General features: G+C 38.3%; 3 protein-coding genes across 3 annotated transcripts; 1 reads left to right on the forward strand and 2 right to left on the reverse strand.

Moving 5' to 3' along the window:
* Window positions 1–8,373: 8,373 nt before the first annotated feature.
* LOC122914466 (olfactory receptor 1013-like) lies at window positions 8,374–9,309 on the forward strand. The gene has a single exon (XM_044261081.1). It carries the CDS (start codon window positions 8,374–8,376, stop codon window positions 9,307–9,309), a length of 936 nt encoding a protein of 311 aa, XP_044117016.1.
* A 2,285-nt stretch (window positions 9,310–11,594) lies between these two features.
* On the reverse strand, window positions 11,595–12,548 carry LOC122914467 (olfactory receptor 9G4). The gene has a single exon (XM_044261082.1). The coding sequence runs from the start codon at window positions 12,531–12,533 to the stop codon at window positions 11,595–11,597; it is 939 nt and encodes a 312-aa protein (XP_044117017.1). The 5' UTR covers window positions 12,534–12,548.
* Window positions 12,549–18,192: 5,644 nt separating this feature from the next.
* LOC122913663 (olfactory receptor 1013-like) lies at window positions 18,193–19,131 on the reverse strand. The gene has a single exon (XM_044260313.1). It carries the CDS (start codon window positions 19,129–19,131, stop codon window positions 18,193–18,195), a length of 939 nt encoding a protein of 312 aa, XP_044116248.1.
* Window positions 19,132–20,005: the final 874 nt, after the last annotated feature.

A 20,005-nucleotide genomic window follows, 5' to 3' on the forward strand; every position in this document is an offset into this window, starting at 1 on the left:
TACAAGGGCCTGTTGAGCATGAACAAAAGAGGAGAAAGAGACTGTGTGTATACAGAGTAAGAGGCTGACTGACATTCACAGAGCATGTCCATCTGTAAAAATGTGTTCTTTCATGATTTGCACCTTGTAGATCCTGAATCCCTTTCCCTCCAAAGAAATGAGTTAAATGTTATGAATTGGGATTCCCACCCTTGTATCTTCATGTCTTTGTTGGAAACACTAATCTCTGAACTTCCTCCAGGTGGAGATTTTGTTTACTGACTCAACAGAGCAATATCACCTTCTGCTTGAACCTAATAACCCTCATTCCGTGGGTCATAGGTAGAATTAAAATGAGGATCTTGTTCCAGTCTGTGTATCACTCAGTATATGTGTATCTACAGTATTATTTCTGGGTCTGGGTAATAATGATTGGCCATATACTGGTCCCATTGGACCTGCTGAAAGATGCATTCAGGCCAAAATAATCTTTTACATTGTTCCCATTACCTCACTGGCAATTATATACCTCTAGTGTTTTCCATCTCTGTAGATTAGTGTCAGTTCAGAACCAGTATCTAATAACCCACAGATGATCTGGGTACTTCCACTTTCCTAACATGGGTCACCCTCATGAATGGCAGCAAGCCATCCACAAGAAGGCTTGGAGGAAGATGTACAGTATATACCTTGGCTAAGTTTCAAGGTCCCTCCTCAAAGGGTATTGCCTCACCATAAGTCTATGTTTTCAATGGCTGTAACACTAGCTTTGTTCACATTATATAGGAAGCAGTAATATAATTATATAAGTAGGCAGAAACCCTACCAGAACATCCTGACCTGGTTTTTATCCAAGTAAAAATAAAATGTTTCTCTTTTCAAGAAAAATATCGCCTTGGTTGGTTTCCCATATACATCACTCCTTAAGAACCCCCTAATCCATGAGATATTGCCATTAACATCTGAACATAATATTTGGTTACCACCCAGTTATGGCATACTGGGTAATTCCTTCCATCTTATCTTGAAGAGTATCCACTGAAATGTGGCTTTCTGACTGCCTGTTTGATTAAGTCAGATAGTCCAGGTTTAAATTTAGCAGAACCCAAATCACTACATGATATTTATTGCATATCTCTGTGTCAAGAAAAAAAAGTGCTTTCCTGCCAACCTGTCCTTCATTCCATAAAGCCACTGGTGATCATTTAAGTAAGTTTGAGGCTAGTGGCTGCAATAGCTTGTCATTGTCCCATTTCTCACCATGATGGATTTATATATCTAGCCTTTAAATATATGAACAATCCAATCCCAGTTGGATTATCTCCTCATACTACTTCTGAGATCAGTCACTGGTAAGTAAAATATAGCCAACAAGTTGATTAGTTTGGGGAGGGTTTAAAAAGGGGTTATTACATAGAAATATGTGTGGTATAGAGAACTCCCGAGGAATAGTGTTGTAACTTCTGAGAACTATAACCTTTTTATAAATTTTTTTTTATTTATTTGAGATAGAGAAAGAGCATTAGCAAAAGGAAGAGGGGCAGAGGAGAGGGAGAGGAAGAAGTAGACTCCCCATGGAGCAGAGAGCCCAACAAGGGGCTCGATCCTGGGACCCCAAGATTATGAACTGAGCCAAAGGCAGAAGCTTACCCGACTGAACCACCCTGGTGGCCCTCTTTCCTATTTTTGAAGTTGCCTGAAGACAGAGGTCGTAAGCAATGGAAGGAGAGCTTCAAAATGAATCACCTGGTAAGTCCAGGGAGGCAACAAGCTGTGGCATCTTTGCAAGAAAGTAGACCAGAGAAAAACACTCAGACCTCAATCTTTTCCCCACCAATGACAACCACTGGCTAAACCCATTAAGTAGAGCACAAAGGAGCCCGCTGATACAGTTAATATAGCTGAGTATCCTGGAGCAAAGAGGAGATTCAAAGGGTAGAGAATGGATTTTGAAGAACAAAAGAAAGGTATTCAACATTTAAGGAAAATATCATATTATTAAACAAATATGATTCAATATGCAGCCATATGTATATGAATATATATTTACATACATAATATATGTGCACATATATGTCCAGTTTAGCTTCTACACAAATCAAGAGAAAATGAGGATGCAAATTATGACTGATTACATTTTCACCAGGGAATTGTAGTCTCAAAAAAAGAATTCTCCATTATTAAACAATACCCCATTTGTCAACAAATGATTTTCTTTAATTGTCTGGTTAACTATTGCTCAAGTTTATGAAATCCTGAGGGGTAACAGGAATTTCCAACTCTAGGGATACAGAAACTGTTATAAAAGTTTCCAAGGCAAGCAGATTTGAATTCTGTTGAGGTGATGGCATTGCTGATAATTTTAGGTAAGTTGTCTGATCCAGATGTTAGAAATAGATGGAATTTTTTACTTGTTCCTCACAATCAGGACAAAGGTCATGTACATACTAAGTTATCATAAGTGTTAAAGAAAGGGCTCCTTTGAAACATCTTCACTATCTTCCTATTATAGTTTCTGGAAATGTCGAGTTCACAAGAAGAAAGACCATATTTTACTATTAGAGACCAAAAAGGCAATTAATATTATTTTAAAAAAAAAGAAAAAGGAGAAAGAAACACCTCAGTGCACAAACTGTTAATGTCAGGAACCACTTTAAAAAGCATTGTTAATATCTACAAAACAGCTGGGGCAACAAGATGAAGTAGCTGAGATTACTAGAGACTGTTTAGGGCTAAAGCCATCCTTAAAAGTTCACATTTCTTTCAGTTTGATATGCTTTAATTCAAAAGCATCACATCATATGATATTTCTGAGAAGAATACCAGACAAAAGGAACTATCTCTCACCACAAAACTTGATATTCTGGTAATTAGGGATGGAAATGCTTTATTTAGTTTATCATACAAAAGTATAACTTCAGTTAGAAGAATCAGATGTTCAGTGGTTAGCAAGCACAGCCAGATTACTGCAGTTGGATTAACAAAACAGAACACAATTCTTCAAGCCGTCTCTTCCCAAGAAAATGTTTTTGTCCTAGCACTGGCAGTCAGAGTAGATCTGTTCATAGCTCATCTCTTTACATATAACATTATGCAACACATCTTTAATTCCTCAGTTCTTCACATTCTGCCATTATGATGGCAGACAGACTTCATGATAAAGAATAAGAATAATGTAACTGAGGGACATCTTGGTGGTTCAGTCGGTTAAGTGCCTGAATCCTGATCTCAGCCCAGGTTTTGATCTCAGGATCATGAGTTCAAGCCCCTTGTTGGGCTCCACCTGGGTGTGGAGCCTACTTAAAAAGAAAAGAAAAAGAATATAAATGATATTTATTTCAGCATTTGTCAGACTTGATCTAGGGACAATGTACAATATAAGCCCTTGGGCTCCTTTACTGAAAGCAAGTTTCTGGGTCCCACCCACAGGTTGCTAAATTAGAAATTCTGGAGCTGGGCCAGGTGATTTTTACAGGCTCAGAATTTGAGAACCACTGGCTGCCTGAGTGGTTATGATGTGCTAGGTAGTGTGCCTAGTCCTTACTTGAGTTATCTTCTTTACAACAGCCCAAAGGAGAGATAAGTTATTTTCTATATATGAAGAAATGGAGGCTTTACAACACTGGCTAGTGATGGAGAAATTGAACCTTTGTTAATCTCCTGAAAGTCAGACGCTTTTTCCATGATATCCTGGGTATCTCTGGTTTAGACCACTCAACTCTCATTGTAAAATCAGTCTTCCTATCCATCACGATGGATAATCTGTTGATTATGTGAAAAAAAAAATCTTCACAGACTTACTCCATTTAGGCAAAGAAATATTGGGCAAAGATTTTTGCAGGCAGGTTCCTTTGTTTTTTTCCTATTTTTGTTTGCAAAGATGAAGGCAGGGATTACTTGTGCCAGAAAATGCACATGGGATATCAAACAATTCTGCTGATGGTTTAAGAGGAAAATGACATAATTAGAAGCCACCCAGAAATTCATTTCTATTGGTTTGTTTCTTTTCCAACTCAGGGCTGCCCATTAATTCATTCATTCATTCAATATTTATTGTAGGTCTATTACATACCAGTTATTATTCTAGGCACAAGGCATATAATAATGAATGAAAGAGACAAAACTTCCTGCTCTCATGAAACTTACATCCTAGTGAGATCCTATCTCTGCTTGGCTCCAGTGACCCAGTATGCCTATGAAAAATAGAAATTTACTACTCAGAGATATTCTTCAGATAGTTTCTATTTTTTCACATAATTCCCAGAAGATCCTATAAGTCACAGAGTAAAATACAAAGCTGTGGAGTGTGGTTTCTTCACAAAGGGATAGCATCCTTTAAGGAACATTTCTGAAATGTCCAGTTGTATTTTTGACTTCCACGAAGATCAAAGGCCCATTTAATAAGCAATATACAATGACGAAAATGGTTTGCACCTAGGGGACAGTCCTATCCAAAGGAAAAAAAAAAGGTCTATACCCTCTACAGAGTCTTGATGGACATTTGTGCATTGAAAAAAGAGCTTTGTAATTTTGTGAGTTTGAAATCTACTCCATTTTACAGATAAACACTGTATTTCAAGGTTATACTATAAATCAACTCTCCTAGGAATTCAAAACTGAGGGACGAGTGTCATTTATTTTGTTGGAACTTTATCAAGAATGATTCACCTTGTCAGAAAAATCTTATCACTGATGGAAATGCCAGTTCTGATATTTGGATCACTAATACATTTGTGATGATTCTACATACATGTATAACCACTTCACCAGATGTTGCAGGATTTACATATTAAAATTCACACTACTTCAGAAAAAATCCTATAATTATTACCATGTAATAGTTGTATTATGAGCTACTTTTCTTTTATATCACTTTTACAATTATAATTAGATGTTTTATATACATATGTGCACATATGCACATAGGTAGGTTTATTAACCAGAAATTTCATTATAGGACTATAAGGGAAGCATTTTAAATGTTTGTTATAAAGTGGAAGTTTTTCAATGTGATAAATTCAATTTTAATTTTAAAATTCAAATAGTTCAATTGAGAACTATTACTACAAATAATATCAAGGTGGGATAATTGTCTTTTTAAGCATTGTACATGGCTAGTTATAAAACTATTCTCCATGGAGAATTATGTCAAGTCCCAGGCTTTTAAACACAAAAGATTTACAATGACATCACTTATTTTGTTATGTCAGGTAACAACCTGGATTGATCTGCTGGTCTCCACTCTGAAATTTCTCTCTGATTCTCAATTTGTTTCTCTCTGAGGGACATATGATAAATGTGCCAAAGACTTCTTCACAGTAAGTGAGGAGAGAGGTTGCTCCGTGATCATGGAGGGAAACTATGTAGGAGACACAAAATTTTACCTTAGGGTTTTGGGCTGGGCTTGAGAATTTAATTGGGAGGAGACGGAGTGATAGGAGAAACACATACAAATGTATTTAACATAAATGTTACATGACATGGGAGCCCTCACAAGGAAATGAAGACCCTGAGAAGCAACAAAACCTAAATGTTTTTATACAAAATTGAACCAAAAAAATACAACTGTAGAAGAATAACTAAAATATATGGGGGAGGCTAAAGGAAGATAAGTATTTTAGCATTCGGGTGCACTTGCCCCTTCGGATCAGTACATTTTTATCTTTAGGGTAAATACCCAGTAGTGCAATAGCTGGGTCATAGGGTAGCTGTATTTTCAACTTGGGGAAACCTCCACAGTGTTTTCCAGAGTGGTTGCACCAGGTCTCATTCCCACCAACAGTGTAGGAGGGTTCCCCTTTTTCCGTATCCTCTCCAACATCTGTCATTTCCTGACTTGTTAATTTTAGCCATTCTACTGGTGTAAGGTTGTATCTCATTGTGGTTTTGATTTGAATTTCCCTGATGCTGAGTGATATGGAGCACTTTTTCGTGTGTCTGTTGACCTTCTGGATGTCTTCTTTGCAGAAATGTCTGTTCACAAATGAATGGATAAAGATGTGATACACACACACACACTGAAATACTATGCAGCCATCATTGAAATGAAATCTTGCCATATGCAATGATGTGGATGGAACCAGAGGGTATTATGCTGAGCAAAATAAGTCAATCGGAGAAAGAAGTCAATTATCATATGATCTCCCTGATATGAGGAATTTGAGAGGCAGAGTGGTGGGGGGCTTAGACGGTAGGGAAGGAAAAAATGAAACAAGATGGGATTGGGAGGGAGACAAACCATAAGAGACTCTTAATCTCACAAAACAAACTGAGAGTTGCTGGGGGGTAGGGGAGGTAGGGATAGGGTGGCTGGGTTACAGACATTGGGGAGGGTATGAGCTATGGTGAGTGCTGTGAAGTGTGTAAGCCTAATGATTCACAGACCTATACCCATGGAGCAAATAATACATTATATGTTAATAAAAATAATAATTTAATTTTTTTAAAAACAGATAAAAAACTTACTACAAGATTTACAGTAATTAAGACAGTGAGCAAACTATTGTGCCTTGGGTTAGGCAATGGTTTCTTAAATAAGACATCAAGAACAAGCAAGAAGAAAAAAAGATAAAGTGAACTTTATCAAATTTAAAAGTTCATGCATGCCAAAGGATATCATCAAGAAAGTGTAAAAAAAAAAAAAAAACACACACACAAAGAATGGGAAAATATATTTGCATATAATAAATTTTATAAAAGACTTGTATACAGAATGTATAAGAAGTATTACAATTCAGCAATGAAAAGCCAAAAGAAACTAATAAAAAGATGAGCAAAAGATTTTAATACATATTTCTCCAAAGAAGATACTTAATAAGCACATGAAAAGACACTTAATATCATTAGTTATTAAGAAAATGTAAATCAAGGGGCACCTGGTAGCTTAGTCAATTAAACATCTGGCTTCTAATTTTGGTTTAGGTCATGATCTCAGACTTATAGGATCAAGCCCCCCCCTCCAGCTCTGTGCTCAACAGGAAGTCTGAGATTCTCTCTCTCACTCTCCCTCTGCCCCTCCCTGTCCCCTCAAATAAATAAATAAATAAACCATTTTAAAAAAAGAAAGTGTAAATCAAAACTACAATATCATACCACTTCACACCCAATAGGACTGCTAAAATCAAAAGGATAATAACTTATTTGTGGAGCATAACAAATAGCATGGAGGACAAGGGGCGTTAGAGAGGAGTAGGGAATTTGGGTAAATTGGAAGGGGAGGTGAACCATGAGAGACTATGGACTCTGAAAAACAGTCTGAGGGGTTTGAAGTGGCGGGGGGGTGGGAGGTTGGGGTACCAGGTGGTGGGTATTATAGAGGGCACAGCTTGCATGGAGCACTGGGTGTGGTGAAAAAATAATGAATAATGTTTTTCTGAAAATAAATAAATTGGAAAAAAAAAGGATAATAACATGTATTGGGATGAGGAAATATTGGATCCTATATGCTTTACTGATATGATTGAAAAATGGCAGGATTCATTTGGAAGACAGTTTGGTAATGTCCCAGAATGTTAAATATAGATGCACCATATGACTCAACAATTCTACTCCTGGATATCTACTCAAGATAAATGAAAGCATATGTCGTTAAAAATTTGTAAAAGGATTCCCATAACAGTATTGTTCATAATTGCCAAAAAATAGAAACAATAAAACATGTATCCATTGACGAATAGGTAAATGAAATATGGTGTATCCATACAAAGGGATATTATTTGGCAATAAAAACAAAGGAATGATACATGCTACAACATTAATGTAAAAGAAAAATGTGCTACAAAGGCGTATTTGCAGGTGGTATACTCTGCCATCTCTCAAATGTCACCACTTCTAAACTACAGGGACTTCCCCATCTCTCATGGGCTTTGAGAAACTTGTCCATGTATAGCTGGGAAATAAGAAAAGACTGTTTCCTCTCAGGGTCTAAGTTTAATTAGTTCCTCTCCCAGTTCATTTTCACCACACCATCTAGTTTGCTTTTCCTAATATCTCTAACATTAACTGAAAATATTTCCACATTTATTTGTTTATTCATCATGTAGGACTCTAAATAAAGTCCTCGTAGAATAGGAGTCAGCCCTATTGTCCTTACTGCTGTATCCCAATGCCAAGAAGGCACCTGGAGCTCAAGAAATATTTTTCTTGAAAAATAAGTAAGCAACCAAGAGCACTCAAGCTTTCCTATTATTAAATGCATTTCATTGAAATGAATATGATAATGCTCCCATCACCTGCCCTAGTCAGGCAAAATTCCTGCTCTGATCTCACTTGCCCTAACAGCTTATAGTCTTGACTGTATCTCACAGGCTTATCACAGAGGTTGCATTACTGTGGTATGGGTTGAAGGAATTAAACTTTTCACTCTTTCATTTGCAGGTGAGGTCTCCTTAAACCATGGAGAGAAGCAATCATACAGTAACTGAGTTCATCCTAGTGGGTTTCACAACGGACCCAGTGATGCAGTTGGTCCTGTTCGTGGTATTCTTTGGCGTGTACTCTCTGACCCTGGTAGGAAATGCCACGCTCATGGTATTGATCTGTAATGACTCCCGGCTGCACACAGCAATGTATTTCTTCATTGGGAATCTGTCCTTTCTGGATCTCTGGTATTCCTCTGTCTACACCCCAAAGATCCTGGTGACCTGTATCTCTGAAGACAAAAGCATCTCCTTTGCTGGCTGTCTAGCTCAGTTCTTCTTCTCTGCTGGCTTGGCATATAGTGAGTGTTACCTCTTGGCCGCCATGGCTTATGACCGCTACGCAGCCATTTCCAACCCCCTGCTTTACGCTCAGGCCATGTCAAGGACATTGTGCATCTCTTTGGTTATATTTTCCTATACTGGAGGTTTTGTCAATGCAATAATACTCACCAGCAACACATTCACCTTGGATTTTTGTGGTGATAATGTCATTGATGACTTTTTCTGTGATGTCCCACCACTGGTGAAGTTGGCGTGTGATGTGGAAGAGAGCTACCAGGCCGTGCTGTACTTCCTCCTGGCCTCCAACGTCATTGCCCCCACACTGCTCATCCTCGCCTCCTACCTGTTCATCATTGCTGCCATCTTGAGGATCCGCTCCACCCAGGGCCGCTACAAGGCCTTCTCCACCTGCTCCTCCCACCTGGTCTCCGTCACCTTGTACTACGGCTCCATTCTCTACATCTACTCTCGCCCACGTTCCAGCTATTCCCTTGAGAGGGATAAAATGGTATCAACATTTTATACTGTGCTGTTTCCCATGTTGAACCCCATGATCTACAGTCTGAGGAATAAGGACGTGAAAGAAGCCCTGAAAAAACTGGTCTGGTTAACACGGTCGGAAATCTGAGTTGACCTGTATTTCTCAAATCAGTGCTCAGTGAGAATGAATGGGCTGCTTCAGACGCAGCATGGGGAACTGGCTTTTTTTAAACAGCACAGTTTTGTTTTTTTTTTTTTCTAGTCAAAGAAATCCAGTGAAGAAAGTTTTATTTATATTAGTTTGACTTGCTTTAGTGATCAAACTATAATCTATATTATAAAATATTGGTTCAATTGAATATTAACATAGTTTTAAAAAGCAGCCTCAGGGCTAATGCAAAATGGAAGTATATATATTGTTTCTAAGATCCTAAAAGATTAAATTTTCCTTCACTGTCTCCTTAAGATCTACCTATTTTTTTTCCCCCTACATACTGAGCTTTAAGGGAATATGAGGAAATGCTGGAGATTTGTGTAATACACCCCAAATCCTTCTCATTCAGTACTTACAGAACTTTTGTAATAGAAGAATTTTTCTTTTTTAATGTTGGGGAGCCTAGGTGGCTCATTCAGTTAGGTATCTGACTCTTAGTTTCAACTCAGGTCATGATCTCAGTGTCATGGGATCCAACGCCAAGGTGGGTTCTGTTCTCAGCAGGAAGTCTGCTTGAGATTCTCTCCTTCTCCCTCCGGCCCTCCCCTTGCTATTTCTCTCTATATATTTCTTCATCTCTCTCTCTCTCTCTACCTCAAAGAAAATAAATAAAAATCTTTATAAAAAATAATTTAAAAATATTAAGAATATTGTGATGAAAAGAAAAGGCATTAAGGTGTTATTTGATGAATGCAGAGGAAAGGAAAGATCAGAAGTGTCAGAGCTAGGGATGCCTGGGTGGCTCAGTTGGTTAAGCAGCTGCCTTCGGCTCAGGTCATGATCCCAGCGTCCTGGGATCAAGTCCCACATTGGGCTCCTTGCTCGGCAGGGAGCCTGCTTCTCCCTCTGCCTCTGCCTGCCTCTCTGTCTGCCTGTGCTCGCTCTCTCTCCCTCTCTCTGACAAATAAATAAATAAAATCTTAAAAAAAAAAAAAAAGAAGTGTCAGAGCTAACAGAAATGTTGAAGTGACTCCACCTACTTGTGTAAAATTTCAATTTATATGCATTTTATAGGGTGCCTGAATGGCTCAGTTGGTTCAAGTTCTGCCTTCGGCTCAGGTCATGATCTCAGGGTCCTGAGATTAAGTCCTACATCAGGATCCTTTCTCCACAGAAATTCTGCTTCTCCCTCTGCCCCTCCTCCTACTTGTTCTTTCAATCTCTCTCCCTCTCTCTCTCAAAAATAAATAAAATCTAAAAAATAAATAAATTTATTTATTTATTTATTTAATGACCATGCCCATTAGAGTAATAGCTATAGTCTTTCAATAATAAAGTACTGACTGGTAAGACACAAGCTACTCATTTGTCACATGTAACTAATAATCCTGAATTTTCACTGTGGTTTTAAGGAGTATTAAAAAAATCAATTAAGTTTGTTATGTACTGAGTATTGAGCTGTAAGTTTCTTTGTGCTTAAAATCCTCTGGTGAGAAAAAAAAAAGAAGTGGTGAGTCTAGAACAGAGTGGAATTTTGTTAGTCAACTTATTGGTTATGGCTTGTTCCACTTGGTCTTGATCTTTTCCTTCACAGAGAACATGTGGTGTTATGAAGTGAAAGAGTGTAAAGCAGATTACTTGTTCTATTCTCTGTGGAGAGTTCACTCTTCTGAGGTGATAGACAGTTTCAGAGACACATATCTCTTCATGGATGTAGAAAGATATTTTGGCTGTTTATTTATTTCCTCATTCTAAAGAACTCTTAAACATATTGCTAATAATCAATTGATGTAGAAGACTCAAGGTTTACAAATATATTCTGTATACTCAGAGCTTTATGATGAAGCATGGAGAGAATGCGTTACTAAAAATAAATATTTATAAAATCTTGAGTAAATTTCCAGCAGTTTAACCATTCAGATCCTCTCCCCACACAATAAAATTTGCTTCCCAAGGTTCAAAGACAAACTGCATACACAAAAACTATCCAATTCTATTCTCTTTCTAAGATGTCCCAAAGATAATCAAGAGAGTAAGTTTTATGTAAATCAATCACTACAAAAGAGTAAAATACAATATTGTAAAGCACCAAACAACCCAAAATTAGTTGGTTTAAAATAGTTTAATCACCAAATGGTGATAAACGAAGAGTGGTTTCTTCAGTGTCATTGCTTTAAGTATGACTTGTATTTACTTGAAAATTGCAATGATTACTAACATACATATATGCTAATAATTTGGAAAACTATGCAATAAGAACATTCCACAAAATATAACCTTCATCTCTGCAGTCTTATGGTTTGCGTTGCTTTCCAGAAGGCCTCTTTGACGTCTTTATTTCTCAGGCTATAGATGAGTGGGTTGAGCAGTGGATTGACCACAGTGTAAAACAGAGCAGCCACTTTGTCTTTCTCCAGGGAGTAGGTGGAACTTGGCCTTGAATACATGAAGAGCAGGGATCCGTAGAAGAGCATGACTGAAATGAGGTGTGAAGCACAGGTGGAGAAGGCCTTGCGCCTTCCTGAGGCTGAGCGGATCCTCAGGATAGCCAGAAGTATGTTGCAATAGGAAATCAGGATGGCAAGAATGCTGGAGAGGACTGTGAAGCCCACCACACCCAGGAGGACTTTTTCATAGATGTAGGTATCTGTACAAGACATTTTTACCAATGGTGGTGCATCACAGAAGAAGTGGTCAATAATATTTTTACCACAGAAACTCAAGCGGAAAGTGTTGGCAGTATGGGCTATGGCATTCAAAAACCCTCCTATGTAGGAGCCAGCGACCAGCCCAGTACAGAGAGACCTGGACATAGAACTTGAATAAAGTAATGGGTTACAGATCGCTGCATACCGGTCATAGGACATGGCTGCGAGGAGGTAGCACTCAGTGTAGGCTACAACACAAGAGAAGAACAGCTGGGCCCCACATCCAGCCAAGGAGATTCGTTTATCTTCTGAGACACAGTTAGCCAAGATTTTGGGAGTATACACAGAAGTGTACCAAAAATCCAAAAAGGACAGATTGCCAATGAAAAAGTACATAGGCGTGTGTAGGCGGGAATCAATTCGGATTAGAATAACCAGGGTCATGTTCCCCGACAAAGTCATCAAATAGAGCACCAGAAATATTCCAAATAGAATCAGCTGCCACTGTGGGTTTGCTGAGAAACCCACCAAGATGAATTCAGTCAGAATGGTACGATTTCCTACCTCCATGTCCACAGAGGAGAAAGCCTGATAAAGACTTTGAGGGGGGAAAAAATCATTTTGCAGTTGTTCTATTGAAATAAATAAACAAAGGCCTAAGTTAAGTCAGTATTTATTAGGACATTTATGGACTTTTATCCATGATTACCTAGAATGATAGAATTTCAGTCTGTGGCTTGGGTAGACCACAGGTATTAGTGTTAGAATCTGATTGTGAACTTAGGGCTTTCCCACAGGGCAAGGCCCTTATTCAACCAGAGAAGAAAAACAAAGCCCCCAACTGGTTGTTTGATTGAGTGAAGGAGACATGCATGAAAACACCCAACCCAATGTTAAGTACATAGTAAGTGCTCAAAAAATTTTAGTATCCTTCAAGTATTATTGAGAATTTATGTGTCAGGCATTGTGCTGATAATTACACAAATATCAACATACTGCACCACTCTTGTAACTATCAATACAACATTTACATTAGATATGGTATATAATATAATTAATATAATAATGTAATAATCACTGTGCTCCAATTAATATTCTAAATTCTAATCTTGAAATACTTAATCCTTTCTATAATTTCGTAAAGTAGGCACTATTGTGATTCTCATGGTGTTTAAGAAACAAGTCCAAAGTCACTGAACAGATCAATAGCAGAGCTGGTATTTAAAAACCGAGTTTTCTTTATCAAGAGTATGTGCTCTCAACTGTTAAGCATTTATGTGTTTTATAAGTAAATGGTTTTTCTTTTGCTCTCCTGGGTAAGGCAATATATAATCCTCTGACAACTTGAATTACTTTACTTAATAAAAAGATCGTTTAAAAAGCCTTTTTTAAGAACATTCTTTCCCCACTTTCTCTTGTTGATCAATGAGATTCATATACATAGCTGAGCTATTTTTGGATATAGTAAATGCTGAATATTAGGCAAAGCACAATCTTTGGTGTCAGTGACAGACTGAGAAGCCATGAATCCTTTCAAATTATCCCAAAGCTCTAAAACTCTGAGGGAGAAGCTAAAAGGAGGAATCTAATTCAAAACATATGGAACTGGGCCAGTAGCTGGCGGACTATCCCTTAGTTAAAAAGATAGTGGGAGGTGAACCATGAGAGACTATGGACTCTGAAAAACAATCTGAGGGGTTTGAAGTGGCGGGGGGGTGGGAGGTTGGGGTACCAGGTGGTGGGTATTATAGAGGGCACGGCTTGCATGGAGCACTGGGTGTGGTGAAATAATAATGAATAATGTTTTTCTGAAAATAAATAAATTGGGAAAAAAAAAGATAGTGGGAGAAAGTTAAAACCAAGAGAAGATTGTGATTTACTTCCATGTTCAGAACATTCTCCTTTGAGCTAAGCCAGAATCCATTTGTAACTGGACTGTCAATTGTAATGTTCTACCCCAAAGTCCACTGTTCCTCTTTAATAAGGAAAGGAAGTATCTTAATCTTTAAATATTAAGTCTTGCTATCTTTCAGATGTAGCTTATGATGTCAGAGAGGACATGATTTGACTGATAAACTTTAGTAGACAAAGCTTGGAATCCTGAAGATCACTCATTCCTCCAACTATTTCCATATAATGGATCTCATCTCATTAGTACACAAAGCACAGATGCTTTAGTCCTACCCCTCCTTCCCTAAGAGGGCTTTAACTTAACCTTGACAACTCTCTCTTGCTACTTGTCTTCACCTATTTAGGACTTCAACCAAACTAAATTACTCACATAATCTCCCCTTAAAAATCTCACATCCTAGGAGCTTCACATGTATTGTGCTACACTGGTGTTCATTTCTACACTATAATTTTTTTTTTCTGAAATTGCTCAAACTTGAGTAATAGTTATCTTGGCAGGGATTTATGGTCATTATATTGATCATGTACAACCTGGTGGATGATAGCCATCATCTCAGTAGTTACTATGAACCTCCTTTGCTGTGTTATTATTTACCTACACAATGAAAAATACCTGTACCTTATTAAGTTCACCTTCAATGCGATAAAACTTGGGGGGAAAATGAAAATATCTGACAGTGTCTATTAGTACTCTTCTACTCCTGCCCTCCAGAGAGGCAAATAACTGAAAAGAATTAATGATTTTTTGGTCTATTATTCAAAGTCTTCACGGAAAAAGAGATATTGAAAAGAGACGGGAGAAATGAGTCCAGTGCTAGCCCGTTGTAAGGATAAGGAGGAGAGGAAAGCAGTTCCACGAGGATTAAAAAAAAAAAAAAACAGGGACTCCTGGGTGGCTCAGTTGGTTGGACGACTGCCTTTGGCTCAGGGCGTGATCTTGGAGTCCCGGGATCGAGTCCCACATCGGGCTCCCAGCTCCATGGGGAGTCTGCTTCGCTCTCTGACCTTCTCCTCGCTCATGCTCTCTCTCACTGTCTCTCTCTCTCAAATAAATAAATAAAATCTTTAAAAAAAAAAAAAAAACCATATATCAGAGCCCTCACATGAGAGAAAGTCTGGTGAACTCCAAGAGCTGAGGGGGTTAAGTAAAGACGGGGTGTACAGAAGAATCATTAGGTGATCAGCTCACAAAGCCTATTGGAAGACATTTTAAGGATTTTGGCATTACATGAACACAAATAGTCTTGGGGAAAATAGAGCAGAGTTTGAGCAAAACAAGAAGATGGGTATTGCTGGGGAGAAGAGGGCATGGGATTTGAAATAGAGTGACAAGAATGGGTCTTCATAAGAAAATGATAATTGAACAGGATTTGCAGGAGATGAGGTGTGAGGCCCCATTCTGGTCTAATTTCCCCAAGACATACCATCATCTTCTAGCTCCTGGATATAGTTTGTTGCCCATTTTCCCTATCAGCATACTGCATACAGCACACAGGTCAGTAGGATTTCTCTGTTTTGTTTACTGCTGTACCCAGCACATATAAAACCATTCCCAGCAACTAATTGGCACTTTATAAATATTTCTAGAATGAATGAGTGGGTAATTATCTTTATATCTTGAAGCTCTTTTCCCCCAAAGCATTGTCTACTTCTAATCTCAAACTACTTAAGACAAATTTACCCTCAGCCAGACTTTTATTACTCAGTGTCCTGTATCACTTCAGCAGGAAGATTATTAAAGGACTCTTAATATTTGCCCTCATAACCATCAGGATGTCCTAAAATCCATCTTGAATTTAAAATAAATTGCAACAAAGGGTACTTGGGTGGCTCTGTGGGTTAAGCCTCTGCCTTCTGCTCAGGTCATGATCTCAGTGTCCTGGGATTGAGCCCCACATCGGACTCTCTGCTCAGCAGGGAGCCTGCTTCCTACACTCTCTGCCTGCCTCTCTGTCTACTTGTGATGTCTCTCTCTCTCTCTCTCTGTAAAATAAATAAATAAAATCTTTTAAAAAATTAAAAAAATTAAAATTAATTGCAATGAAAGTGTGGATGTGAAATAAAAGACACAGAAAAAGTCTGAGCCAATCGTGCTAAAGCATCCCATGTAGAATGGTTTCTCAAGATGTGTATTCTCCTGTTTCCTGCTCTTCTGCTGGAGGGCTAAATATTTGGGGGAAGAATGTGTCCCTCTAATACCTAAAAACTAGTAGCAAGAAGTGAAAATATCACACAGTGTAGCTTGGACACTATAATCCAAAAGTAGGTCAACCATATTCTCTTTTTGCTTACCCCACTCTGTTAGTGAAAACACAATGACCCAACATAACTGCCAGACTGAATTGCAAATTCTAGATGAACGTGAGGCATCTCATTGGTGGACTCTTATTTAGAAGACTGTGTCTTTCTGTATGTGTGTTTGGCATAACAATGATCCTTTGAGAGCCATGCCTGACTCTTTATCTCCCTTCTAATTTAGCTGAGGCCAAAGAGAGACCAAACACTTATCTGCCCCTGGTTCTAGTTGCTTACCCTTGGCAAGGAAGGACCGATGCTGGAAGTGACAGGCTTTTCCCTTTCCTCTGACATTTTGGCATGCTTTGTTGGACTTGATATGTACATTTTCTCACAGACCTTAGAGACCTCTTCCACAGAGCAGAAATATACACTTCAGTCTCTAAAGAATCAATTAGAGTTCATTTACAGTATTGGGATAGTATGTTAATTAGGACATGATGAAATGAAAAATATTTTACTAAAATCTCACTGCCTTACCATTAAATCACAATATAATCATAAACGTGTCTGATAATAGAAACTCTCCAAATTGTTCTAAATAAGCTTTTTTAGAGTGTATCATTTGTGGTCCATAATTTTTTCTACTGCCAGATCTCCCATTCTTCCCTGTCTGTACCATGCTTCCAGGCTACATTTCCTTGTCTCATTCATCAGAAAACTCCTATTAAAACCTGTTATTATGGATTGAATGGCAACCTTCTAAAATTTGTATGTTGAATAATAGTGACTCAGAATGTGTGTTTGGAGATAGGGCCTCTATAGAAGTGATTAAGTTAAGGGGTGCCTGGGTAGTTCAGTAGGCTAAGAGTTCAATTCTTGGTTTCAGCTCAGGTCATGATCTTGGGGTCATGGCATCAAGCCCCTTGTTGGGTTCCATGATCAACATGGTGTCTGCTTGAGATTCTCTCTCCCTCACTCTTTTCTCCCTTCTTCTCATGCTATCTCTCTCTCTCTAAAACAATAAATAAATCTCTTTTTTAAAAGTGATTAAGTTAAAATGAGATGGTTAGGGTGAGCCCTAATCCAATCTGATCTAAGTCTTCATAAAAGAGGAATGGAAATTTGGACTCATGAAGAAGTAACAAGAGTTACCTGTGCACAGAAAAGACCAAGTGAGGAGAAAGCAGGAGGGTGACCACCTACAAGCAGAGGAGATACCTCAAAACAAATCAACCTGAGTGGCCCCTTGATCTTGGCCTTTTCTGCTCCAGAACTGTGAGAAAATAAATTTCTGTTGTTTCAGCCACCCGGTCTGTGGTATTTTGTTAAGGCAACCCTAGCAAATGAATATACTTGGCTAATAACACTAGGGCTTTTTTGTGAGCACAGCTTCATGTTTTATATGTAAAAAGACTTAAAATTATGAAGTGAGAGACACCATAATGAAATATTCTCTAAGTTGTAATGAATTCATACATAAAGGTGAACAAGCAAAGAAACACAAACATTCATAGAACCTTAAAGACTATTCATTTCTTCACTTAGCAGAGATTTTCACAATGAATCTTCTCATGGGTGTAAAAGCTTTTTGAAATCTGTCTCTCTATCTCTCTCCCTACCTATTTCCATCTACATCTCCATTTTTGGTCTTCATACAACTGTTCTTCTTTTACCCTTGCTTTTTCTAATTTTTGAGGAAATACTTTTTCACTGAAAGCGCACTCTGACTCTGAGATATTTGCTCTTCCCTATATCTGTTGCCAAAAAACTTTTTATCATGACAAGCAAAACAAAACAAAACAAAACAAAAACTCTTCTTCACCCTTTTCAGAATCTCAGGAATTTTAGACTAGTCCCAGGTAGCAGGCATAAGAGTTATTCCAAATATACCAACCTTATTTATTTTACACACCCACTCAAATCCATTAGTGCCAACTTAAAAAGACAATTGCAGTCAAGTGTTTCCACATTATCCAGTATTTTTTTTTTGTTTATTTTTGTTATTTCTGAGAGTCTAGGCTAGTAACAATGATGTGGAGATGACTGAGAAAAAAGATACAGTCGTGTTTCCCAAGAATTTTCATTTAAAAATTGGTGCCCTATCTAACATTTTCTTCAGAGCATCTTTAACATCTTTATTCCTTAAGCTATAGATCAAGGGATTCAACAATGGTATCACCACAGTATAGAACACTGACACCACTTTATCCCTTTCCAGGGCATAGCTCGTACTTGGACGGGAGTAAATGAAGAGAATAGAGCCATAGTACAAGGTGACAGCTGTCAAATGAGAGCCACAGGTAGAGACAGCCTTGAGGCGGCCTTGGGTGGAGCGGATCTTCAAGATGGCAGCAATGATAAAGAGGTAGGAGGCAAGGATGAGCACAGCAGGAGCAATGACATTGGAGGCCAGTATGAAATAGAGCACAGCCTGGTAGCTCTCCTTCACATCACAGGCCAGCTTGACAAGGGGGGGCAGATCACAGAAGTAATCATCAATAACATTGCTCCCACAGAAGCTGAGGGTAAATGTCTCACTGGTAATGATGATTGAGTTAAGAAAGCCACTAAGGTATGAAGCTGCTACAAGACTTGCACATAGCCTTGAGGACATCACCTGTGAATAAAGCAGAGGGTTGGTGATGGCCACATAACGGTCATAAGCCATGGCAGCCAACAGGTAACACTCACTATATGCCAACCCAGCAGAGAAGAAGAACTGAGCTAGGCAGCCAGCAAAGGAGATGCTTTTGTCTTCCGAGATGCAGGTCACCAGGATCTTTGGGGTGTAGACAGAGGAATACCAGAGATCCAGAAAAGACAGGTTCCCAATGAAGAAATACATGGCTGTGTGGAGCCGAGAATCAGCACAGATCAGAGAAATCAGGGTAATGTTCCCTGAAAGACTAGCAACATAGATGATGAAGAAAATGACAAAGAGTACTTTCTGTAACCACAGGTCTGATGTAAACCCTAAAAGTATAAACTCTTTCACTTTGGTGAAATTTTTCTCATCCATTGATTTTGGGTTTCTATGGTCCTTTTCTGTGAAAAGATTAATAAATATGTCAATACATCCATATATCAACTTCTCCTATCATTTGCCATTTTAGATCTCTGAAATACCCAAGTGATGCATGTATGTTGTTCAACGCGAGACACGTTCATGCCATAGTGGATATCACTTTTTACAGACTACTGAGAAATCAGTTCTATGCTGTGGGGCAGGGTGGGGGGGGGAGGATTAGTTATCAGGCACATAACATAGCATGCACCACCATATTTTTTTTTCGTATAGCTGACACACAATGTTACATTTGTTTCAGGTGTGCAACATTGTGATTCAGCAAGTTTATACATTATGCTATGCTCACCACAAGTGTAGCTACCATCCGTCACCATACAAAGCTATTAAAATACCATTTACAGTATTCACTATGCTGTTCCCTTTATTCCCTGTCACCATATATTTCTCAACTAATTTTTCCTCCTTTACCAAAGATGGTGATTGAGTTATCTTTTCTCTTTGCACCTGATAGAGTGCCTTGTGATAGATGTTAAAAAAGGAAGCATGAAGTAACGCTCTGGTTTCTCTGCTGGTTATTGACTCCTTTTGTCTTTACTAGAGAATTACACCCAGAAGGATACTTTTTATTATTCTAATCATATTTTGGAATATCCCTGAAAGCAATAACTTTATTTTATTCAACTTTTTATCCACAAAACCGGGAACACAGCTATGCATCAAATAAAAAGTGTGTAATTTGAATAACAGTTTTCCTTTAATAACAGGAATGGGAGCCATAGCTACCACCAGATGGATTCTTAAGGAAGCAAAATGTTAATCCGTGGCTAACTGTGTTCATGATGTGGTTGAATATCCTACAAAATGT

This window comes from Neovison vison, chromosome 7, assembly GCF_020171115.1.
Source record: "Neovison vison isolate M4711 chromosome 7, ASM_NN_V1, whole genome shotgun sequence".
Lineage (NCBI taxonomy): Eukaryota > Metazoa > Chordata > Mammalia > Carnivora > Mustelidae > Neogale > Neogale vison.

Excerpts from the sequence above, each read along its gene's own strand:
- LOC122914466 (XM_044261081.1), top strand. The coding sequence starts at position 8,374 with ATGGAGAGAAGCAATCATACAGTAACTGAGTTCATCCTAGTGGGTTTC.
- LOC122914467 (XM_044261082.1), bottom strand. The coding sequence starts at position 12,533 with ATGGAGGTAGGAAATCGTACCATTCTGACTGAATTCATCTTGGTGGGT.
- LOC122913663 (XM_044260313.1), bottom strand. The coding sequence starts at position 19,131 with ATGGATGAGAAAAATTTCACCAAAGTGAAAGAGTTTATACTTTTAGGG.